Genomic DNA, 23804 nt, shown 5'->3' on the forward strand with positions numbered 1-23804 from the left:
CAAACTCTGTTTTAATTTAATTACGATTTTGTGTATCATTCATTTGTTATTCCTTTTATCATTTCATTTAGCTATGAATTTTGAGTTACAATAAAGCACTAACTCACCTTCTAGCTGACCACACTGATTTTAAGGAAGGTATTATTAAGTTGATATAACCTATATCTAGTGGTGACTTACAAATGTTATTAACGTTGTGAATTATTATGTAAACTAGATAGTCACCTGAGACGTAATCTCGTAGTCTATGACTAAATAAAACCCATGCCATTAGTTTCAATCAGTTAGTTCACAAGGTATAGCTAAAATATTATTATTAATTATGACACGATATTACTGTTGATGTTCTTGGTTGTTACGGTACGGAATATTGCTATTTTCGAATTAGTTTTTCTTCTTATGTTTCTTTTTACTGGTTCCTTTATTTATTTATATTTATGCTGTGTTGTTTCTTAATGTCAGGATCTGGCATGGCCAGGTGGTTAGGGCGCATGACTCGTAATCTGAGGGTCGCGGATTCGAATCCTTGTCACACCAAACATGCTCGCCCTCCCAGCCGTGGGGGCGTTAAAATGTTACGGTCAATCCCACTATTTGTTGGTAAAAGAGTAGCCCAAGAGTTGGCGGTGGGTGGTGATGACTATCTGCCTTCCCTCTAGTCTTACACTGCTAAACTAGGGACGGCTAGCGCAGATAGCCCTCAAGTAGCTTTTCGCGAAATTCAAAAAACAACAACAAAAACAAACAACAACATCTTTCTTGTTTGTTTGCTTTATTGCTAGAAATACATGGTGTCTGTTATTTAAAGAATAGTTTAAAATATATTTACATGTTTAATCCTAGAATATTATTGTTATGTGTTTTATATCGCTTTTATTCAAATATGATTTGCTTCATGCTACTCCAAAACTATTACAGTGTTTACCAATGAAGAATGGGCGTGTTCTAAATGATCACATGGTTTCGGTACAAGTGTTTCTTGGAGTGAGGGTGTTTCTTTTTCCTGTTTAGAGGAGATTTAACCGCGACTCGTGTACAATTTTGAATACAGGATTAAGTGCCGGTCGGTGTGATGGTGTTGTACAGTGTACGAAGAAACGTTAATGATCTACGTGATATTCATAAAAATTTATATTTAATGTAATCACTCTCTCGGTTTAATCTTGTTACCAAAATTAAAATTAACGACTGAGATAAATAAATTCAGTATTACTTTAGTGATTTCGTCAAAGATAAGCCGGATTCTGTAACAGCGAAGCTTAAGTCTTCGTATGTGAAGCAAGCTTTTGGCTTAGCTAAGATCATTTTTGTTCAGTGTTCGGTAGGGCAAAACAGTTGTTCGTCTGAAAGTGAAGCGATCACTATGTGTCCTGTTGTATTATTAGCGATGATTTTGGGCTTCCTTATGTTCTTATTAGAATTAACAGCCGCCATCACAGTAAAGTTTATGCCAAATCGTGTGGATAAATTAAAAGTAGGTAATGAGAAAAATGTGAGTTTCTCACTCGTTGATTTGAAGATAGAAGAGCGCAGCCACTACCAAGTACTGGTAGGAGATCCATTTGTGGCTGATGTGAAAAATAACGTGTTTAACCAGACCGAAATTCGAGGCAGCGGAACAAATAGCGAAATGTATAATGGTAGTTTTATTTTAACAGGTAAATTTTTAGGACATACGTATGTCCGTATAAAAGCAATATCAAAATCGGAGTTTAGTGACGATGAATCTGAGCAATTAAAAATCAGCGTTATTCGGAAGGAAAGTACGTTATCGAAAGTTTTTATTGTGTCAGTTGCAACGTTAGTTTCATTAAATTATATTAATATGGGTTGTGCGATAGATATGAATATTATTTTAGCTGTTTTAAAAAAGCCTGTTGCTCCAGTTATAGGCTTCAGCTGTCAGTATGTTTTCATGCCTTTGGTAAGTATAGCATTAGAGTACTAACTTACACACTATTTTCTTGAAAGGTGTACAAATGTTGCCTTTAAGGTTTACTCGCTTTGAGTCATGATCTCCTTGAGCCAAACATACAATCATGTCGATACTGTATCGTTTACGTTGGTACCTAAAGTTGAATGTAATTAGATATAAAAGAAATTGTGATCGTTGTACTTAGACTTAAAACGATGTCCACTACTACTACTAGGCTCTTGCCTCAGCTACCGAACTTTATAACTAATTCTCTGTATTAGAATATAACTGAAAATGTTATAAGTTGTATGTATTCAAGCCTACTAACCCTGAAGTACCTTTTCTGTAAATTCATTAGGTATTTTGACAGTCTTTAACTGTACTTGTACAGAAGTTTCCCAGTAAAAAAATAGTTTTTATATGATAAAAACACATTACACATTGTAAACATTATATTTTATTTTTATTATATTTTTGTTGTTATTACACATTACAATAACTCTGCCAACTATAATGGCATTGAAGATATTCTAATTGATATTATGCTCAAAAATGGTTGTCTGACACTCGATATGTTATTGGGGAAATTCAGTACTAGGACCTCTTTTACAATACCATCTGGATAAAAAATAATTTTTTGAATTTGTTTTTATGTAATTGAAAAAGCAGAGCCTGAATGGTTGGTTAAGTTATAACTGCTGTCTGTTTAATGTTAACTGTACTTTCATTAATAACAGATGTTTACTAATTCAACTTAATGTTTGACAAAAACTGATAAGAACTGATAGGAACATATTGATGGATTAGATTATTTACAGAGGTAGACATATTTAAAAATACGTGTATAAAATGTGAAAAGTTTTGATGATGTAGAGTAATTTTAAGAAAATTTGTTTTCCCTTCATGAATTTACTTCATGGGAAGATATAATGGGAAATGTAAATACATTGGAAATGAAATCTTCATCAAAACCCCACTGTTATTGATGACCTTATCAAAATCAAGTGAATGTTTAAAAAGTTATTTCCAGAAGTACTGCTGGAAAACAAGAAAGACTAGTAAGTGCAATGCAAGTCACTAAGTACAAGGAATATAGTTATGCTCAGATGAATTCCTGTTCTTCATTGTTAAGCCCATTCTCATATGTGCAAATAATGAAGACTAAAGAGTATATGAAATTTTAAATTTTGATTAATGAAATATTGGCCCAGTCTGGTTAGGTGGATAAGGCACTCAACTCGTAATCCAAGGGTCACAGGTTTAAATCCCTGTCACACCAAACATGCTCACCCTTTCAGCTATGAGGCATTATAATGTGATGGTCAACCCCACTACTTATTGGTAAAAGAGTAGCTCAAGAGTTTGTGGTGAATGTTGATGGCTAGCTGCCTTCCCTCTAGTCTTACACTACTAAATTAGGGACAGCTAGTGCAGCTAGTCCTCATATAGCTTTGTGTCAAAATTCAAAGCAAACCAATTAAAGTTATATCAAGCTTAAAAATAACTATTTATCAAAGGTTAAAAATTAATTTAAAAAACTATGGTAAAACACCTCCATGAGTTTTTAAGTTTCTAAGAGCATTAGTGCAGTCAAGACTTACTTTTATTTTGATTTGAATACTAAAAGAACTAAATACTTTAGAAAGTTTTTATATTTTTATGACAATTATCTTATTATCTGTTCTTGACCATGACTGTATGACTTATAATTAGGATTTATTTAGTGATTATGTGTAGTAGTTTATTTTTATTGAAGTTAGATGAGAATGCTGTTCAGAAGAGGTGCAACAAATTATTGGAAGTAAGGAACTAAAAAAACTACAACTATTATCAGAATTTTATAAAAAATTACTATGAATGATGGCCTGTAAAAATTTGGAGATTACTGTTTAATTAACATTGGTAAATAATGTTTGCTAACCTGAAGATGACCTAGGAAGGTTGAAATGTGGTTCTCTGCTTATCAATAAAAATATCAATATCCATACCAGTCATTCTGAAATACATTTTTATTTCAAAAGGATTTCTTGTCATCAAGAATGTTCAACAATATCATGCCTCTTCAGTTGGATTTTGTGGTCTGACATGGTTGTGAAATTAAGGACTTAACTCACAATTTGAGGGTTGTGGATTCAAATCTGATACTTGAAAATGCCTTTTGTTTTAGCTGTTGTCAGAGCATTGTAATGTGATAGTCAATCCTTTTATTCAGTGGTATATATTAGCCAAGGAATTGGCAGTGGTTGTTGTTGACCAGCTGTTTTTCCTCTAATCTGTCACTTCAAAATTAGGAATGACTAGCACAGATATCCTTCAAGTAACTTTGCACAAAATTCAAAAAGAGACAAACAAATGGTGCTGTTATTTTTTATTATTAAGGCTCTAATTTCATTTAAACAAAAATGTAATTTAGTGGTACTTGGCCAAATGAAGTCACTAGTTAAGTCTAAACATCCTTTGGCCAAAATATAAGAACTTATTCTAACTTTATTACCCAACACAAACCATTTAATAATGCATGTAAACTTATTGTTTCTGAAGCTTGTACAGGTGCCATTGGTATTCAATTATTTATTTTAATCTGTCAATTAAAATCTGAAGGAGAATACTTGTGACCAATCTGTTGAAGACTTGTTCTAAAAACCTAAGTGTTATCACTGTTAAATATTCTTGATTGGTGTGATCATGCATATGAATTTTATGCATTTAAGGAAATCTCCTATGTTATATATAGGCTATGAAATAGAATTTATTTCTGACTAAAAATTTTCCCGTCACTGTTTGTATGCTAGTTTGAAAATGTTTAGATGTCAGGCATTTTATATCAGCGAGTAAAGATTAAATTAAATACAAATTATTTTATTGACTCTGTATTACAGATAGCCTATGGAGTTGGTAAACTTGTTTTTGATTCACCTATACTTCAACTTGGTCTGTTCATATTTGGCTGCAGTCCAGGAGGAGGAGCTAGCAACATGTGGACGGTTTTACTAAATGGAAACCTGGATCTTAGCATCACCATGACCTTTATTAGTACTCTTGCTTCTTTAGGTAACTGAGTTTAATTATTCTTATAAAAAAACTTCTGACTTACAAAACTAAGAAATGGGGGTATTATATTTCGTGTATATTTCTTTTATGTACAAGTAAATTTAAAAAAAAAAGCATTAATAGCAAAAAGAGGTCATTTTTAAAATTTTATTTATACATTAGGCTTACAAAGTTTTTTAGTAGTTGGGAAGTATGTGTGAATTTTGAAGCAATAGCCTGATTTGTTAGAAAATGCTCATTAGCTTTGTTTTTAGCATTCAACAAAATTGTACTAACCAAATAATTTATTTCTCATCCCTTGGTTTATTACATATTGTAAGGTGGAGCTAAAGGCTTGTTAGTTGACCTCTACTGTGTAATAATTCCACTTGACTTTTCTTTAATAAAAAAAAGCCCTGAAATAAAACTAAGAGTAATGTTATAGAATGTCATTAACCTTAGAAAGTTTACCTTTCTACTCATGAAATCAGTCATTCAATGCACCAATATCAAAATAGGTGTATCAATTCACATCTTTGTATCTGCTTAACATAACTCTAAATTTAAACTTGCAGCATAAGCCACATTGTTAGGAAAGCTATTCCATGTTTGTAATTCAAATAGGAAATTACAGAGAGCAGCTCTGTATTTGACTTTACAAAGCATGTCTAAAGTCAAAAGCCTCGTCATCGCATTAGTTGACTTGCATTCAAAATTTGATTAATATTTTATGAATTTATGTCAATAAGTTTGGTATCAAATTGTGGATTATAATTCAAACTTTAATATCGTATACAAGTTCATTTCTTAATTTGAAATTAGTATTAAAATATCATACCTAAATATCAGTTATTGTGAATTAGTTGGTATGTTGAATGCAGCACTGGTTAAAATTAGATGTTTGTGATGTCAAAATACAAGGTCTGTAGTTTCATGCAAATTGGTAACTCAAGTTACTAATATTGACAAGCTAGAATGTAAAATAAGAACCTCGTATCTTTTTCATTTTGCTGAGATATGGCTTATGTAGTTAATCAAACACAGTAGCTCTGTTCAACTGTCTATGATTTTTGAAAGGACCCCTTATATACACTTCAATATATGACATGAATAACCAATCAAAAGCTTTTTAGTGGTTTTTTCAGCCATTTTAATTTGTTGAACGGCTACAAAATTTTTTAAAACCAAGGTTTCAAGGAGACAGGTTTTGTTTTCAGTCTGCTTGAAGTTTCATATTGTTTTTATCTAAATGCAAGTTAGGTACTAAGCTTGATAAATTATAGTAGAATTTTGTGATATCAGTATAGTTATTTATGATGTTTTGTTTATTCAACTATGTATAAATAAAACCCGAAAACAAATTTTATTTCATATCCTCCACTTAGGAAATAGTAAATGGCTTATCAATCTATGCCCAGCAGCAATAAAATTCAAAGGTCATAGCCAGAAGAGATAATTGTTTGCTTTATTATTTAACGTTTTGTTTAATATTTTAAGAAAAGTTTAGTTTTAAATAGTGGTAATCTATGTACATATAATGTATAATAACTAAAATGTGACTATATATTACAAAACACTACTCCACTAAAATGCAGCAAGACAGGGTAACTTTGTAAAGACTAAAGGCCAGTTTTATATTAATGGGTACAGTAATATTAGTGCATTTGTACTGCATCAAAGCAAGTTATGTAATGTTAGCCAGGCATGACTGGAAGGTCAGTATAATAAAAAATTATGAATATATAATGTTACGAGTCTTAGTCTACACAGACTAAACATTTCTATTTTCATATTATAATTTCAGTCATTCCAGCACAAAAAAAGCATAATTTATATTTTTCTCCTAATTTTTTATAGTGATTATGAGGTTGATTAAATTGACAGATCTCTCATAGTTAGGGTAGAGAAAATAAAGTATAGTCTTGATGAAAACAAAAGTGTGAAATGTATTTAGGATGTTTTAGAAATTAAACAAATAATAATATTTGAGATTTTTGTGATGATTAATAGTGTTTTTATTCATAACATGAAATCATTTCACTCTCAGACAAGTAAAGAAATAGGCTGGATATTTTTACAAACAAATCTTCAGTAGAAATACCTCATTAAAAATCTCATTTTTGTGTGCAATAAAAACACTTGTAATCTCTACTAAAAATCTACCAAATTTTATGAAGATACATACACTGCATGAAAAGTTGTAATATAAATATTTAACATGGACAAATGTGTATGTGAGCTCATGAATATTATACCAAACCCGTCGTGAAAGGGTTAACATTTGAGTTTATATTCCCAGCCCTTTTATTATAACACTTGAACATTATATTTATAAATATATTGTTTAAATTCTAACTGTTTTAAACATCTGAATTCAAGGCCTTGTCACTTTTACTTCAAAACATTAAACTTCTTCATATGGCTCAGAAAGGGGGCCAAAACTTTATTCAGTAACCCACACTAGTCCTCACAAACGCTTTGTACATGATTTAACCTTCCTACTGTTAAATTCAAATACTATACCTGTGATTAGATTTCACAACTTGTAGTTACTCTTTTCATCATATTTAAACATTCAGCTAAAGACTTCAGTTTTTATTAACAGTCACATTTAAATTTTTCTTCCACAACGTCAATACTTTTCTCCCACTGGAAACAAGTCCTATCTCACTTTTTATACCCAAGAATGCATAATACTGCACTTCTCAGTATTAAAATTTTATTTCCATGTTCTTTCTTAGTCATAAAACTTTAAGAAATCTTTTGAGTAAGGAATATAATTATTCTAAGCAGAACTAGTGAGTTCAAAGCTTAACTTATAATCAGCTATTTCTAACATTAATAGCAAGTTTTAATGTACAATAAACTTCTACAACAACATTAGTGAGTTTAGAGATTAATGTAATAAATATCTTGAACAATATTAGGGAGTTTCAAGCATTAACTGTGCAACATACTTCTCCCAAGAACATTAGTGAATTCAGATCATTAATTGTACAATAAACTTCTCCCAATAGAAATAGTTAGTTAGACCCTTAACACTATAAGAATAATGAAAAATAGTTGTCCCAAAACAGAATCTCTTATTGTCAAATCCTGTATACAATGAGGGGACCTTCCAAAAAAGGTTCTGTACTTTCAGTTTACCTCCTCTGGGATCTAACATCCATCCATGTGTTTGCCTTGCATGGCAACCTGTGAAGGGGAGAAGAGGATCCTGGTGGTTGATGGGTCCAACACTAACACACCACTTTGGCCTTGAATTCCTATAGATAGGCAGCATTGTGGTGCTCTCTATTCAGAGTCAATCAGCTGACTCACTTGGACTAGGGTCACCAAGTACCAATATTGGATATTCTCAGTAGGCATTCTGGATATTGTATCTGATGCTGGTGTTTGGGTACAGTGCTCACAAAACCCTGGCATTGCAGTGTGCCCCTTCACAGGGCTCCATGGTTGGTGGGGTCAGTTGGCACTAAAATTTCTCTCTTTATTTACTCCAAATTAAAATAAAATAATAGAAAAGCAGATTGTAGGTAAATAACCATATCTTGAGGATTATGAACAGCAACCCTTAACATAATCAAAACCTGTACCTCATTTTTCTGATATTACATCCTTTATCGGGTCTGGAAGAGCTTGCTTGCTCTCCTAAGTTAGCAAAAAGCTACATTCTGGGAATATCTTGGTGGAAATATCCACTCCAAAACACAGTGAACTTCTCTTGCATTTGAAGGCAATAGAGGATATATTAATTGAGGTTACTTCCCATGCTATTTTGAATTCCTCACAAGGAGTTATTGCTGAGATAGATTTAAGGAACATTCTCAAGTCTGAGTTCCTCACTGGTTTTTCCACTCAAGGAGTTTCTGCAGTGAAGCTTATCTCCATTTGCAAAGATGAAATTATGCTGCCAACCAGTGTCCTAATTTTGACATTTACATCACCAAGACCACCTGCCACTATCAAGGCAGGTTATCTAAATTGTAAGGTACGGCCATATATTCCAAACCCTTTCAGATGTTTCTAATGTTGATAGCTCAGTCACTCAAAGGCATCATGTTGTGGTTCCTTGAAATGTGCTCATTGTGGTGGCAAGGACCATGATGCCTATGATTGCAAAATAGACCCTCATTGTGTTAATTGTTGTGGCTCTCACTCCTCTAACTTTTGTTCTTGCCCTCATGGATGGAGGAAAAAGGGGTACAGCATTTGAAAATGGTTCACATTTCTTACCCTAAGATTTGGGAGTAATTGTCCCCAGCTCCACCTTGGACATATGCTGCTGCACTCTGTTCCACTGTTACAGTGGGAGTGCAGATGGATCATTCTCCATTAGTCATTCTCTAACTATGCGAAGAGTCTTTTGCTCTCTGTGGTTAAGAAAGTAGACGAGTCAACGTCTGCTCAATCTCTATGCTTACCAATGCTTCCAGTGACTGCTCAAAATGTCGAATGATTATTCATTCTTGACCTCAGTTGCTGGACTATACTTCTATTGACAGAGACCTGCCTACTTGATCCAGAGTAGAATCCATAGAAATAAAGAAAAATGATATGGACGTAAATTGAAAGGTTCTTCACCCAGTTCTGCACATAAATAAAAATTGCCACATTGATACAATGGAACTGTTAAGGTTTTCATTCGAATATAGATGACATTAAGGATTTGATTGATTCTTATCATTCTCTGTGCCTCTCCTTACAGGAAACATTTATGAAACCTGCCAATGCAGTCACCTTTTGACAGTTTTCCTTGTTCAGAAATGACTGGTTATGTGATGGACAAGTGCCTGAAGGGGTGGCACTGCTGGTGGATCAGCACATGCCCTCCCTGTTTTTGCCACTTGATACACCTTTGTAGGCTGTAGTCATCCATGTTTCCTTTGGTTGTACCATCACTGTTTGTTCTCTCTACCTGTCTACTGGATCAATCAGACCTTGATGATCTTATTGAACAGTTGCCTTTTCCCTTTTTAATAATGGGGAATTTTAATGGACATAATCTCTATAGTGTGATGCTGATATTGATGGAAGGGGTCGTTCCATAAAGCATGTGCTCTCATATCACAACCTTTCTCTCTTCAATACTTGTTCTTATACCTATTTTCATGCACCTAGTTAGTCGTTTATTGCTATTGATTTCTGTATCTGTTCCCTTTCACTTTTCTCTCATTGTTCTTGGAGGGAGGTGTTGACAGTGACCCACGGGACAGTGATCATTTTCCTGTAATTTTGAGGGAGACTGGCCATGGTTGGTGCCACCTGACCTGCGTGACTTGGCGGAAGTTGGACTAGGCCATTTCACCCTCTTTTGCTGCTCTCTTGAAACATGATACTGCTGTCATCTGTAACTGTAAATCATCAATAGATGATTGTGTGGCAGCAATAACTTACTGTGTTGTTCAAGCAGCTGTTAAGTCTATTCTAAAACCTTGACACGTATTCCAGTGTCCTTGTGCATGGTGGAATTCTACCTGCCACCTGGCTCGGAAAGCTCAAAAACAGATCAGGAATACCTTTCTGAAGTATCCCACACAATCAAATTGCATTACTTTTAAGGGGGCCCATGCACATACTCAGCAGGTAAGACATCAAAGCCAGAAGGAATCTTGGATTAAGTTCACAACTAGCATCTCTCTTTGCCACCAGTTCCAAAATAATATCAAACAAGATTTAGAGTGTCAGTAGGCAGTATACTTCTGCCCCCCCTATCAATCTTAGTCTTTGATGGTCAGGAAATTGGTGATGTCTGGAGCATTGCCAATATTCTTGATGAAAGCTTTTTTCATGCATCTAGCACTTCTGCTTCATCCCTCACCTTTTTAGCTATCAAGACACGAGCAGAGTGATCACTTCTTTCCTTTTGGGATGATCGTCTCTATGACTATAATCACCACTTTATACTGATGGAACTCAAGCTTGCCCTTCATTGGTCTTCACTATGAGGTGCTGTGCCATCTTTCTCATGCCTCTCTTGCAATTCTTCTGGTTGTTTTTAACCAGATCTGGTAGAACATTTTTCCTGATACTTGGCACCATGCTATTGTCTTCTTTTTTTTTAAGTCTGGGAACGGTCCCAAGATTCCTTAAAACTACCATCCAGTTGCTTTGATGAGCTGTCTCTGTATGATTTTAGAGATAGTTAATGCTCATCTTATTTAGCTCCTCAAATCAAACAACTTCCTCTCACCCACCCAGTGTGGGTTCCAATGACAGCACTCTCCTGTGGACCACCTGATTCAACTTGAAATGTCAATCAGGGAAGCCTTTCTCAAGTGACAACATCTTGTTTCTGTATTTTATGACTTGAGAAGGCTTATGATACTATGTGAAGGTATAGCATCCTGAAAGACCTTCACTCATATGGGTTACATGACCATTTACCTTAAATATTTATTAAACATTTTTTAATAGACTGGTGGTTCTACGTCCGTGTTGGTTTGATACTATACCGTTCTTTCTCACAGGAACATGGAGACCTTCAGAGCTGAGTCTTGAGAGTCTTCTCCAAATGTTCTCTGAACTTCATTTTTAATCTTTGGGACTTGTACATTGAAGATATGAGCATCAGGAAGTTTCCCAAAGTATAGAAACTTGTAAAATAACAGTTAAAACTCCTTTTAAAACTTTACTTGTTGTCTTTGAGATTTTATTCTTTATAAGCTTAGCTTTTAGAGAAATGACTTTTTCTTCAACAAAATAAGATATTGGGAAAATTTCTTTTTCTACTTAAGTTAATTGTGGGACTGTGGAAATTCTAATAAAAATATTACTTGTTTTTTTTTTTATAGAAAATGCTTTGTATGTGAACTACACCCTTGTGCAAATTAATTGAAACAAATGGTCATTTTACAATATTTTCAGCATGGTGGCTGGTGTAGGCTCACTGGACCTGCTGATTTCCTTTAATAGTCATTTTTTCACAAAGACGGCACCATTAGCTGTGTTTTACAGTATGGGCGATCTATTTTTGGGATATATAACAAAGTTTTGAGGAATATTATGTCATTCGAAATTATGTTAGAAGGGCAAGGAGACCAGTCAGAAAACAACTTCTTACCAACTCAATGAAGAAAAAACGGTATCAATGAGCTCTGAAATACAAGAACAATGGAGGAAGGTGTTATTCAGTGACGACACTCATTTCTTCGTACAGGGTCAAAGAAGTCTGCATGTTTGCATATCTCCAGGTCAGAAACTTTGAGAATCTCACATCAGTCAGTTCGTAAAACATCCCTTGAAGAAGATATTTTGGGGCTTTTTCAGCTACTATGGCATCGGAGGTTTACATATTGTAGAAGGTATGATGCAAGGACCACAGTACATCAAAGTTTTCCAGAGAAGAGTTGTTCCAGAATTGAAAAAGAGACTTTCAGATGGACCTGGCATTTTTTAGCAAGATCTGGTTCCGTGCCACACATCAAAATTTGTGAAGAATTTTATGACTATAACGCAAATAAAGGTGCTGGACTGGCCTGGAAACTCTTCGGACCTTAAATCCTATTCCAAATCTTTGGGAGATTTGTAAAGAAAGACTTCATGGAAAAGACTACTATGAAAGATAAGCTAATTGAGGCCATAATTGAGGTGTGGTACAGCAATCCAAAAATTAGTAAAGATTGCAGTCAACTTATGGACTCGATGCCAAAGTGGATTAATGATCTTCTGAAAAATAAAGATGGTCATATCATGTATTAATTTGTGAGTAATGTTTGGATTCTTAGAAATAAAATGCAAAAAATTGAAAAAATTGTAAATTTCCATTTTGTTTTAATTAATTTGCACAAGGGTGTAATCTTTCATATCTACTAACCTGTTTTCACGTAAACTACCCAGACTAATATCTGAAGTCTGTTTACCTGGATTAACATGTAAATGAAATCAGCCAGTCTGTTTTGTTTTCTTCTATACTCCATAGACTTGATTTCACTGGATTAGTTAGTTACAAAATTTTTTAGGCAACTGGACCTTTGCCTGAAGAGGTATGCTTCAAGTATCTGGCACCATTGCTGTTCCTTATTTGTAATGGTTACACTGATAAAATCATAATTGGGATATTGGTGAGATTTGGCATGGTATAAAAATCTTGTTAGCTGTAATGAGAATTCTATGAATTTAAGAATTCGTTAGCTAGGCAACCAGATGACAAGTGGCATTTGATTATGGTAAGTATAAATTTATGCATAAGTTATATTTTGCACATATAATTAGAATAGGAACCATTATTGTTATGAAGATGATTTAAAAGATTTTGGTGTGTATATATAGGTTGGTACAATCTTTAAATCTTCAATATTCAGTGAACTGTTGGTAGTATTAAAACTAAGAAAATTTTGAATTTTATGTAAAGGAATATTGTCTAAAACTTTAAATGGCTATGGTTTCATTGTATGTGTCACTAGTTAAACATGATGCAAAGTATCATGTAATCTCTGGACTTATTATCTTGGAGAAAACATTGGATTTTTGGAGAGGTTTAAGAGGAGAGCTATTAGGATGACTCTTAGAATAGGTGGGCTGTTCTGTAAGGGTAGATTGAGACCTCCTATTTTGTTCTTTCTTAAAAAGAGAAATATCAGATGTGAGCTGCTTCAAGTATTCAAAATTAAATTTTACCTGATTGATGACTCAGGTTTTTAACATTTAAAGAGTAGTAGTAGCTTCAAAGACAGAAGAAATAGAAACCAAAACAAGAATACAAAAAGTGAACTGCACAATCTATCAATAAATACCTTTTGAAACACCCAAATATCCCAATAGAAATAAAGTGAAAGCTAATAAACACTCTTTGTATTAACCTCATGGACTCTATTAATAAAAATCAAGAGCAGAAAATCATTATTTACAACATGAGATGTTTATTGAGAGCTGTTAATGTAGCTAGAAGAGACAAAATAAGAAATGTAAAGGTCAGATAAATTATTGTAACAGCTCCAGTCAGTGAGATGAGATGATTATAGAAAGCTGTTAACATAATTAGAGGAGACAAGAAATGTAAAAATTTGAGAAATGATTGGAATAGCCCTAATCAGCAAATGCATTGAAAAGCAAAAAAATTAAGTGATTTGGCCATATAGTGAGAATGTGGCCTAAACAACCAGCAGAGTTAGTATATAAAAATAACAGGATTTAATGTAAGAGGGTGATCCAGGAAGAGATGAATCAGTGGTGTAAGTGAGTTCTGAATAAACACGGCATTAGACAGGTTGAATATGCATCCTTGAAATTGAGGACGGTATCAAAGGCTTGAAAGTGCCTGAAAAGTGACCTTTTTATGTAAAAGTACTTAAATATTATAATAGCAAAATATATCAATATATCTAACTTTAATGCATGTTGCAGACTTGTTGCAATAAGTGAAGTATTTCTTTTCTCTCTTGTCTATATTCAAATATTGAACAAGTAAAGAGGAATTTTATAAAATTTCAGTGGAATCTGATTGACTTAGATGTAGATTTTAACTTCAAAATCATACTTGAAAAATGTATAACATTCTGAGAGTGCTTAGAATGTTTTCATGAAAAGTGCTTGAAAATTATCTGATCAATTCAGTATGAACCATGCTTATACTGACCCAGGCCTTTCACATTGCTTTTGAATGACCTCTGTATTTCTCTGTAGTGTTTAATGGCAGATGAGGAAGGAAGAAATGAAGTAAGTCTTAAGTTATACCAAAGAACTTGTGAAGCCCAGAGTCTGTTTTTTTGGTATGTCTAGAAGTGGTAATTAGAAACAAAGTAGTACTGCATTAATTGTAAAATATTTAATTAAATATTGGATAACTTTCAAATTCCATCATCAGTGATCTGTAAAAAATATATACATTGGAGATGATGGTACATTTTTAGTTTTAAAGTAAACTCTGGTTTCTAGTGAATTAGGTTTAAAACAAAGATTATGGAAAGCATAACCTTAAAACAATGTTATAAAATTTCAGAAGTGAAAAATAAACCAAACCGTCTTCAATAAGGCATGCTACACTGATACTTTAATGCATTTATTGGGTCTCAGAAGTTCCAAGACTCAGTTCTTATATCATTGATTTGTAAGATCAAAATTTAACAGTACATTGAGCTCTGCCAGTTAATTTGAAAATATAAACAAGTTTGGTTATCTTCATGAGAAACATCAATTGTGTAGATTTTTATTGGAAAGTCTCTGAGACTGGGAATTATTAAGAATTTGGTTAATTGTGTGCCACTCTGTGGAATGTTATATTTGAGTAATATGTTGATGCTTTGCTTTTAATACATGTCTATGGATGTGGTAGTGTTTTTTTTGTTTACTTTACAGTATTAAAGTAGCAGTTGTTTATTTTGATTTGCTGAAAGTGAATGTGGGAGTAACAAAGAGTAATAAAGTTTTTTTAAAAAACTTGATTGTCTTTCATGATCAGGAAATATTTCATTTATGGCCCTTATGACACAAAACAATTTATGATTGACTCTTATTATGTAAGCAGCTTATATGACTGATTTCATGTTATGAAAACACTGTATGCCTGACTTTCATGTTATGGAAACAGCTTGCTATGACTTACTTTTATGTTATAGGAATAGCTTTTATATTAAAGATTTCAAAAACTTTTCATTATAACAGTGTATCATATTTAAGGGCAAAAATATGAAACCCTATAGTCCATCCTTTCTTCATTGGGTGCAAACTGGGAATGACTAAATATGAAAAAAGGTGGATTGAAATTTTGGTAAGTTACCATAAGAACCTGAGATTGTTATGATTAGCTTTACAAAAACTTTGAGTTATATAAGAAAGTGTATTGTTTAGTTGACTATATTGTGATTATGTTGAAAACAAATAAAAAGATACTGAGCTGGGCAATTTGTTTAATAATAAATACAAACATTTTATATATTTTATTGAATTATAGTAGCATTATTTGAAGAAATATTATCTGAATCTTGTGGAAAAAAAAATCATAGTTTCTATATTGATTTGACTTTTGGATGAAACTCAAAATTTTAGAATGACTTTGTTACGTTATTTTTAAAAGGGGCCTTTGGGAATGTCTGTGTGTACTAATTTGGGAAATATGGAGTTTAATAAGTAGTAGTCAAAATGATTAAAAGTACACAGTTTCCTTAACTTAGCATGGTGTTAGAAGTTGCCAGTGAAATTGTAGTTTTATTTAATTTAGACATCTCAATCAGTATTGTACTTATGGGGAATTGGGTTGCAGATGGTTAAGGAAACCTGTAAGAGAATAATCAGGAAGCAGAAATCACTTGGTATGAGTAGTAACCATAATTCTGGTAGCTCCATTTATCTGAAGTACAGATGGTTTCTCTCATTATTAATGTTTTCTGTTTCAAGAATATTGCTGACAAGATGTTTCTCTTTATGATGTAGTTTGTAAAATGTCTAGGTATCTTTGAAGATATTGAAATGCTAATGAAGGTAATGTGATCAGTATTAACTCTGGTTTGTTCTGTGATAAGAATAGATATGTCATTGTTAAAAAATGGAATTTAAGTGTTATTGAGGATAACAGTTGCATGAAACTGTCTTTAGCATTAACTATTGAAATATTGGTTTATTGAAGGGGCTAATCCTAAGAGACTTTGGGATTGGTCAACATTTTGTCTCCAACTTACATGATGTAAACATGCTCCAAATTATGTGCAGTTGATGCTGAAAAGAAATTAATGTGGAATTAATAACATGATAATATTAATATATAGTCTTAATTCATTGCAGGGCAAATGAAATGTAATCAGAGCACAATGTTGCACATTATAAGTATATTTCTTAAGCTGCTTTTTGTTAAAGTAACTAGTGTTCACTCTAGAATGGAAGTCACAATAAAGTCTTGTCAAAATTTTATACTTGAACATTAAGGGTAGGTAAAGAAAATAGTATTTTTCAAGATCAGTATATATACATATACTTTTTTTTTTTTCATGAGTACACTCTTGTCTTCAATTGTACATTTTAGTTTCATCCTACTTCAGATGTGATGACAAGTGTACTTAGCCACCTAGGTAATACTTTGTACTATTTCACAATGTGGCAAGTGTTTGGTACGACCGATATCACCTGTTCCAAAGTTTACAACAAAGTGATGTAGCTAACACGTGGACTTCCCACCATATCAATTTTCTGATTAAACTCTCACAAGGGCTTGGTAGACCTATTTCTCGCCAGTGTACTAAAGTTTAACCTTACAACCATTAATTTTGTCCATGTGTTGAATTACCAATGTTCCTGGTTACTCAAGAGAAACCAATATTATATAATCCTCAAAAAGTGCTTAACACGTTCCATGGTCAAGATATCAAAGTCGAGAGTTCTGAGACTGGTTTTTATTGTCAAGGTTAATGAAACTTAAGTAACGTGAAGCTAAGATGTTGCTGGACTCGTTTATGATATAGGTTTCATTCAGCTTCATATTACAATATTTTTTACTCTTTTTGTCTACATCACAAACTTTGTTACTGACACACGCATACATTCAGAAATTTACATTTTCGAAGCAGACCAAGAATAAAATGAAAATAGTATATTTGTTACAGAAGTGGACTGATATAACCTGTTTCTGCCCTAACCATTTGGCTGAAAACTATCGCTCCAGATGCTGCAGACAGCATTGAGAACAGTATTAGGTCTCTGTGCTTGAATTAAATGACCTTCAAGACGACCTGTAAAAATATGAAATTCCCTTCCCCAGAGGCACATTGGTATGTCTGCAGATTTACAGCGCTTTAAACAGGATTCGATACCTGTGGTGGACAGAGCACAGATAGTTAATTTTGTAGCTTTGTGTTTCACTTCAAAATAACGAAATGAAATGAATGAAAGTTACAACCCTACAAAACTATGACTATTACAGCTTACACTATCTAGTGCTACAGAACACTTTTTTACCGATTGTACAAATTTCCCTAACCTGCCCTCCTACGAGTAGCTCAGCATAATGTTTGAAATTTATAACGCTAAAATTCTGGATTAGATCCTTACGTTAGGCACAGCACAAGTATATCGCATTAAAAACAACAACTCGTAAATCAGTCTTTCTTCATTGGATGCAAAATACCGATAAATAAGTACGAAAAAGGTGAAGTTCTTGTATATCACCATGACAACCCGGAAGTGTTATGATTAGCTTTCAAAGAATGGTTGCAGGTGCGACTCATTTCCGTTATGCAATATAAAGGAAACGAGAAGTTTAGATATTAGAAAGATTTTATTCTCGAAAAAACAACAAAAACTGTGAAGCTATGTTGAGTATTAACTTAGCAAAATAAAGAGGCGATATGAAGAGGGGGAACAGCGTCAAGTCTCTGGAATTACAGCGCTAAAATCTGGAGTTCGATTACCTACGGTGAACACAGGAGAAAGCTTATTGTGACTTTGTTTTTAGAGGAACAAAGAACTAAAGTGATAAAGATCTATTAACACAAACATTTTAAAAATCACTGATTCAAGGATCTAAGTTTATTCCATAATACTGAACCTGCATTTTAAATGACAGCCCAAAAGGATTTAAACTTGTCAGTTTTAGTTTTAAAGCTAGTTTCGGAAGTGCCCAGATTATAGGACTTCATATTTCTGTCTTTCGTTGCAGTATTTAAAGGTCCACTGCCCCTCTGCGGTTGTTTAATGCCAAGTCTGAGGACTTAGAGCTCTAAAAGTCAGATTTCAGTACTCGCTCGTTGGCACACTACAGTTAACCCATCGTGTAGCTTTGCGCTTCACAACAAATAAAACAACACTGCACTAAGTAGGAAAAAGTAACAACTGAACTTCAAGTGTTTAATATTTACGCGAAACCAACTATAAATAGATAGTCAAAACGTTATAACCATACAAGCACCGATTCCTTCGTAATTTTTTGGTTTGGTTTGAATGTCGTAGCAAAGCTACTCGAGGGCTATCTCCGTTAGCCGTCCCTAATTTAGCAGTGTAAGACTATAGGGAAGGCAGCTAATCATCACCACCCACCGCCAACTCTTGGGCTATTTTACCAACGAATAGTGGGATTGACCACTATAACGCCCCCACTGCTGAAAGGGCGAGCGTGTTTGGCGTGAGGGGGATTCGAACCCGCGACTCAGATTACGAGTCGAGTGCCTTATCCACTTGGCCATGACGGTCAGTATCTTTTGAGTGAATGAAGTAATACGAGAAGATACACTTTGAAGTTTATGTTTAAAATAGGCTGAGTTTAAAGCTTACACAGCTAATCATTAAATGTTAAGAAGATAGGTAATGGACACTAATAACGAAGTGCAAGGTACGATGTGGAAGTTCAATATTTGTATTATTCCAATAAAATTACGTGTACCCAATGGATGAGACTATTTCAAAAATGTTCACTAGTCATCCAAGTTGTTATTTAGTGTAACACGTACAGCAACTTTCGTTTGATTTGTTTTTTAATTTCGCGCAAAGCTACACGATGGCTATCTGCGCTAGCCGTCCCTTATTTAGCAGAGTAAGAATAGAGAGAAGGGAGCTAGTCATCATTACCCACCGCCAGATCTTGGACTACTCTTTTTACCAACGAATAGTGGGATTTTCCGTCACATTATAACGCCCCCACGGCTGAAAGGGTGAGCATGTTTGGTGTGATGGGGATTCGAACCTGCGACCCTCGGATTACGAGTCGAATGCCTTAACCACCTGGCCATGCCGGGTTAAGCAACTTTCGTAGAGGCTTAAAGTATACCTTTCTTAGTATGCCGTTTTCAACATCGTGTTTAATTACAGTATGTCTGTTTACTTGTGTTTCAGGAACAAAGGTCGTGAGTCTCTGCTGCAAGCTGTTAGAACCAAGACAAATGTATATTACTGTATGCGTGTGACATCATGGTATATGGCGGCAAGTGCCCAACAGAAATTTCAGAATATTCAGAAGAAAAAAAATGTTATATTAGTAGTTTCAATTCCCCCCTACAATGTTCGGTAACCAGAACAATTAATACTTTGTTTTTGTAAATTAAAACATTTTTTTGCGCTGGAAACAGATGCTTGTATCTTTAATGACATTGTTACACAAACAAAAGCTTATCATAGCATTGAAAACTGAAGCGTTTCGGGTCAATTTATTTTACATTGTTCTACAAATAACTGACAAGTACTGTATGTATACAAGTAAAACTTGATAACTACTGTTTGTGAGAAGGTCATGATGTGTTGTTTATTTATTATATTGCGCTACATGAGCGAAAGTTGTATATATTTTATGGATAAAATTCAAGTGTCGTACGTCTTCTTTGTCTTTCTTATCTTTTTCGATATCTCTAACATGTGGGTGTTTTCACGAATATATATATATAGTTCTGCTTAAGTAACTTCAGTTTTGCACTGGAAGTAGAACTGGAACCGTTATCTACACACATTACTGTTTGAAACTGGGTAAAGTTCTCTGTCGTAACATATTGGCTCCTATGATTACCCGGAACAATGCGAAAGAAAATTCTGGAATAAGGCTAGTTGTTTCATTATTAGCATCACGAATAGGTGTTCTCTCGCAGTTTAGGGACTTTGCAATTATTCCAGCTTCCAAACGCATATTAACTTCAGAATTACCGAAGGTGTCCATGTTCTCCCTACCTCATCAGCTTTTTAAACACATTTATGCATCAAGTTGCTCGTAGCTCTTAATAAAACACGGGTCTCCCACGCACATAAATTTCTACAAAAATTTCATCGTTTTTTTTTAAATTAACCTCACTTCTGCTGCAGTCACCAATATAATTCAGGTATAAAATAGGTTATTTTACCCAATTTCTGCACACTGGATTTTGTAACGGTCAATAACATAAAATTACTCAATATATAAAGTGTGTGTACCCCATCGGTAGTGAGCGGTGTAAAAATAAAACGTAATTTAAGGTTAAATATGCATTATATAATTACATTGACAATTTTATCGACCAAATGTCGGTCGATAGCAGAATAGTGTATTTGATATTTAAGTGCACCATATATATTAGAACTCTTTAAATCTCAAATCTTTTCTTTAAAGCCCTTTCAGCCGTGGGGGCGTCATAATGTGTCGGTCAATCCCACTATTCGTTGGTAAAAGAGTAGCCCAAGAATTGGCGGTGGGTGGTAATTACTATCTGCCTTCCCTCTAGTCTTACACTGCAAAATTAGGGACGGCTATATATATACATATACACAGACACCTGCTGTTTCATGAACATCACATGATCCAGCTTAATTTGCATAACAAAGGAATGTATTTGCAGTAGTGTGTTTATTTTATTTCGTGGCTAGCGAGTGTTTTCTGTGTTATCACAAGGGCAGAACAATTTGTTGATGGGGGATTTTTATTTACTATCATGAAACAGGAAATTTCCCTGATAATTGTACAAAGTTTCTGTTCCCCATTCAAACGGACACTTTACTACTGGGTCAAAAGATAGTTCAACGACCTCCAAGTGCCCTTCCTCACGTTCCACTGTCTAGGCTTAGCATGCCGAGGTGGTTGGGGCACTAGACTCGCAATCTGTAAATTGCGGGTTCTAATCCCCATTCTACCAAACATGTTCACCCCTTTTTAGTCGTGGGGACACTATATACGTTCAAACCTACTGTTCACTAGTAAAAGGGTAGTTCAAGTGTTGGCGGTGTGTGAAGGATAATAGCTGATTTCCCTCTGGTCTTTCAGTGCTAAATTCAGGGACGGCGCAAATAGCCTTTGTGTACCTTTGCATGAACTTCGAAACAAATCAAACCAATTCCATCACCTGTATAGAACGGAAACGCAAATATTTCAGTGTATTTTATGTCGTGCACTGGTACTCTTGTAGGTTTAATGCATAAAATACAACATATAACTCGCGCGCCCAAAAAACAACCTATTGAATTTCTAAATGAAAAACCGGGTATTCAAACTATTAGTTACGATATATTCTGCGCATATATGCTAATCGTACATTTAAAAATGTTAATACTTCCGATGTAATAATTCAGAAATTTCTGAAAGAGCAACATTTTTCATCTACTATCTACCTGATGACATCAGCAGGGCTAACGCCGAGTAAGCTTGGACTATCATTACAAAATTTCGCTAGTTCACTTCACTGGTCTGTGGATATCTGATTTTGATATTCGAATAAAGATTCGACTTGTAACCCGAATCCCCGTCGCACCAAACATGCTCGCCCTTTCAGCCGTGGGGGCGTTATAAAGTCAGTCAATCACACTATTCGTTGGTAAAAGGGTAGCCCAAGAGTTGACGGTGGGTGGTGATGACTAGCTACCTTCTCTCTAGTCTTACGCTGCAAAATTAGGGACGGCTTGCACAGATAGCCCTCGTGTAGCTTTGTGCGAAATTCAAAAACAAAGTAAAGATTCATGTATATACATGTATAACATAAATGGTAAACACGTTATGCATGTTCTAAAATGTCTTTTCAACTGAACAAATGGCGCTACATAGCGATAGACACGCGATGCTTTCTAAAGGTAAAGTATATAATTGATACAGGTATAGAATAAAGTAAACAAGCAAGCATATTTAAAAATATGTATTATAAAATGAAGCAGGGATCCTGGTATAACATGTAATGTTTCATTACTTTTAGAACCTTTTATAATTCATAATTTTTAATACTGCTGTATTATGTGAGGAATATCGGATCTACAACATGCAGTAGTTAGTGCATTAGAATCTACATTATACATTAAAACACGTGCATTAATTAGATAGTTTTCCTCTTTGAGGAGCCCGGCATGGCACTCGAGTTGTAATCTGAGGGTCGCGGGTTCGAATTTCTCACACCAAACATGCTCGCTCATCCTTTCAGCCTTGAGGACGTTATTTGTGACGATCAATCATACTATTCGTTGGTAAAAAAGTAGCCCAAGAGTTAGCAGTGGGTGGTGATACTAGCTGCCTTACCTCTAGTCTTACACTGCTAATTAGGGACGGCTAGCTCTCGAGCAGCTTTGCGTGAAATTAAAAACAAAACAATCCTCTTCGAGGTGGATTTCTGTACATGGTGAGGGGACTTCCCAGAGAATGTTCTGATCTTTCACTTCACCTCCTCTGAGATCTAAACATCCACCCATGTGTTTGCTATGGTCGTGACTCGTGAAGGGGAGGAAAGGATTTTGGTGGTTGAGGAGTCCAACCCAAACACACCACTTTGTCCTACAATTCCTGTAGACGGGTGGCCCCACATGATCAGTTGGTTGGTTCTCTTAGACTAGGGTCAACTAAGTACCAGTGTAGGACGTTGTCAACAGTTGTTGTGGACATTGTGTTTGATGCTGATGTTTGGGTATAGTGCTTACGAAATCCTGACATTGCTGCAGTGTCCGTGTTTGGCAATGTAGTACGTTCCCTCGTAGGGCTTCAAGGTTGGTGGTGTTACTTGCCACTGAATCTTTTTTTTTATTATTATGGATCTCCTAAAACCCAAATATAAATTTTAAAAAAAAGTTCATTGGTAAATGGCCACGTCTTGAAGACTGAATAGCTGTATTCGCCTGTACCTGATTTTCTCGTACTACATTCTTTGTCAGACAAACAGTTAAGGCAAATGTCTCCCTCGTTTATTCAGAAGGAACTATGGAGCCTTGCTGGCTTTCCTGAGTTACTCAAGATGCAATGTTCTGGGAACATTTTGGTAGAAACATCCACCACAAAACACAGTGAATTCGTCTTACATTCGAAGGCCATTGGAAATATACTTATTGAGGTTATTCTTCATGATACTTTGGATTTATCACGATAAATTATCGTTGAGAGGGATTTAAGGAACATTCCCGAGTCTAAGATCCTCGTTGATTTCTCCATGCAAGGAGTTTCTGCAGTGAGACATGCATATCTCCACTCACAAAAGCAAAATCACGTTGCTTACCAGTGTTCTAATTTAACATT

General features: G+C 34.6%; 1 protein-coding gene across 1 annotated transcript in view; it reads left to right on the forward strand.

Annotated features, from left to right (window-relative positions):
- The first annotated feature begins 1017 nt into the window (after nucleotides 1-1017).
- The window catches only part of LOC143236069 (ileal sodium/bile acid cotransporter-like), a 34772-nt gene continuing 11985 nt past the window's right edge, over nucleotides 1018-23804 (forward strand). The window contains exons 1-2 of the mRNA XM_076474331.1: nucleotides 1018-1924; nucleotides 4795-4966. Of these exons, the coding sequence (XP_076330446.1) occupies nucleotides 1364-1924; nucleotides 4795-4966 (733 nt within the window). The 5' untranslated portion in view covers nucleotides 1018-1363. The remainder of the gene's footprint in view (nucleotides 1925-4794; nucleotides 4967-23804) is intronic.

The sequence above is a fragment of the Tachypleus tridentatus genome, chromosome 13 (genome assembly GCF_004210375.1).
Source record: "Tachypleus tridentatus isolate NWPU-2018 chromosome 13, ASM421037v1, whole genome shotgun sequence".
NCBI classification, from domain to species: domain Eukaryota; kingdom Metazoa; phylum Arthropoda; class Merostomata; order Xiphosura; family Limulidae; genus Tachypleus; species Tachypleus tridentatus.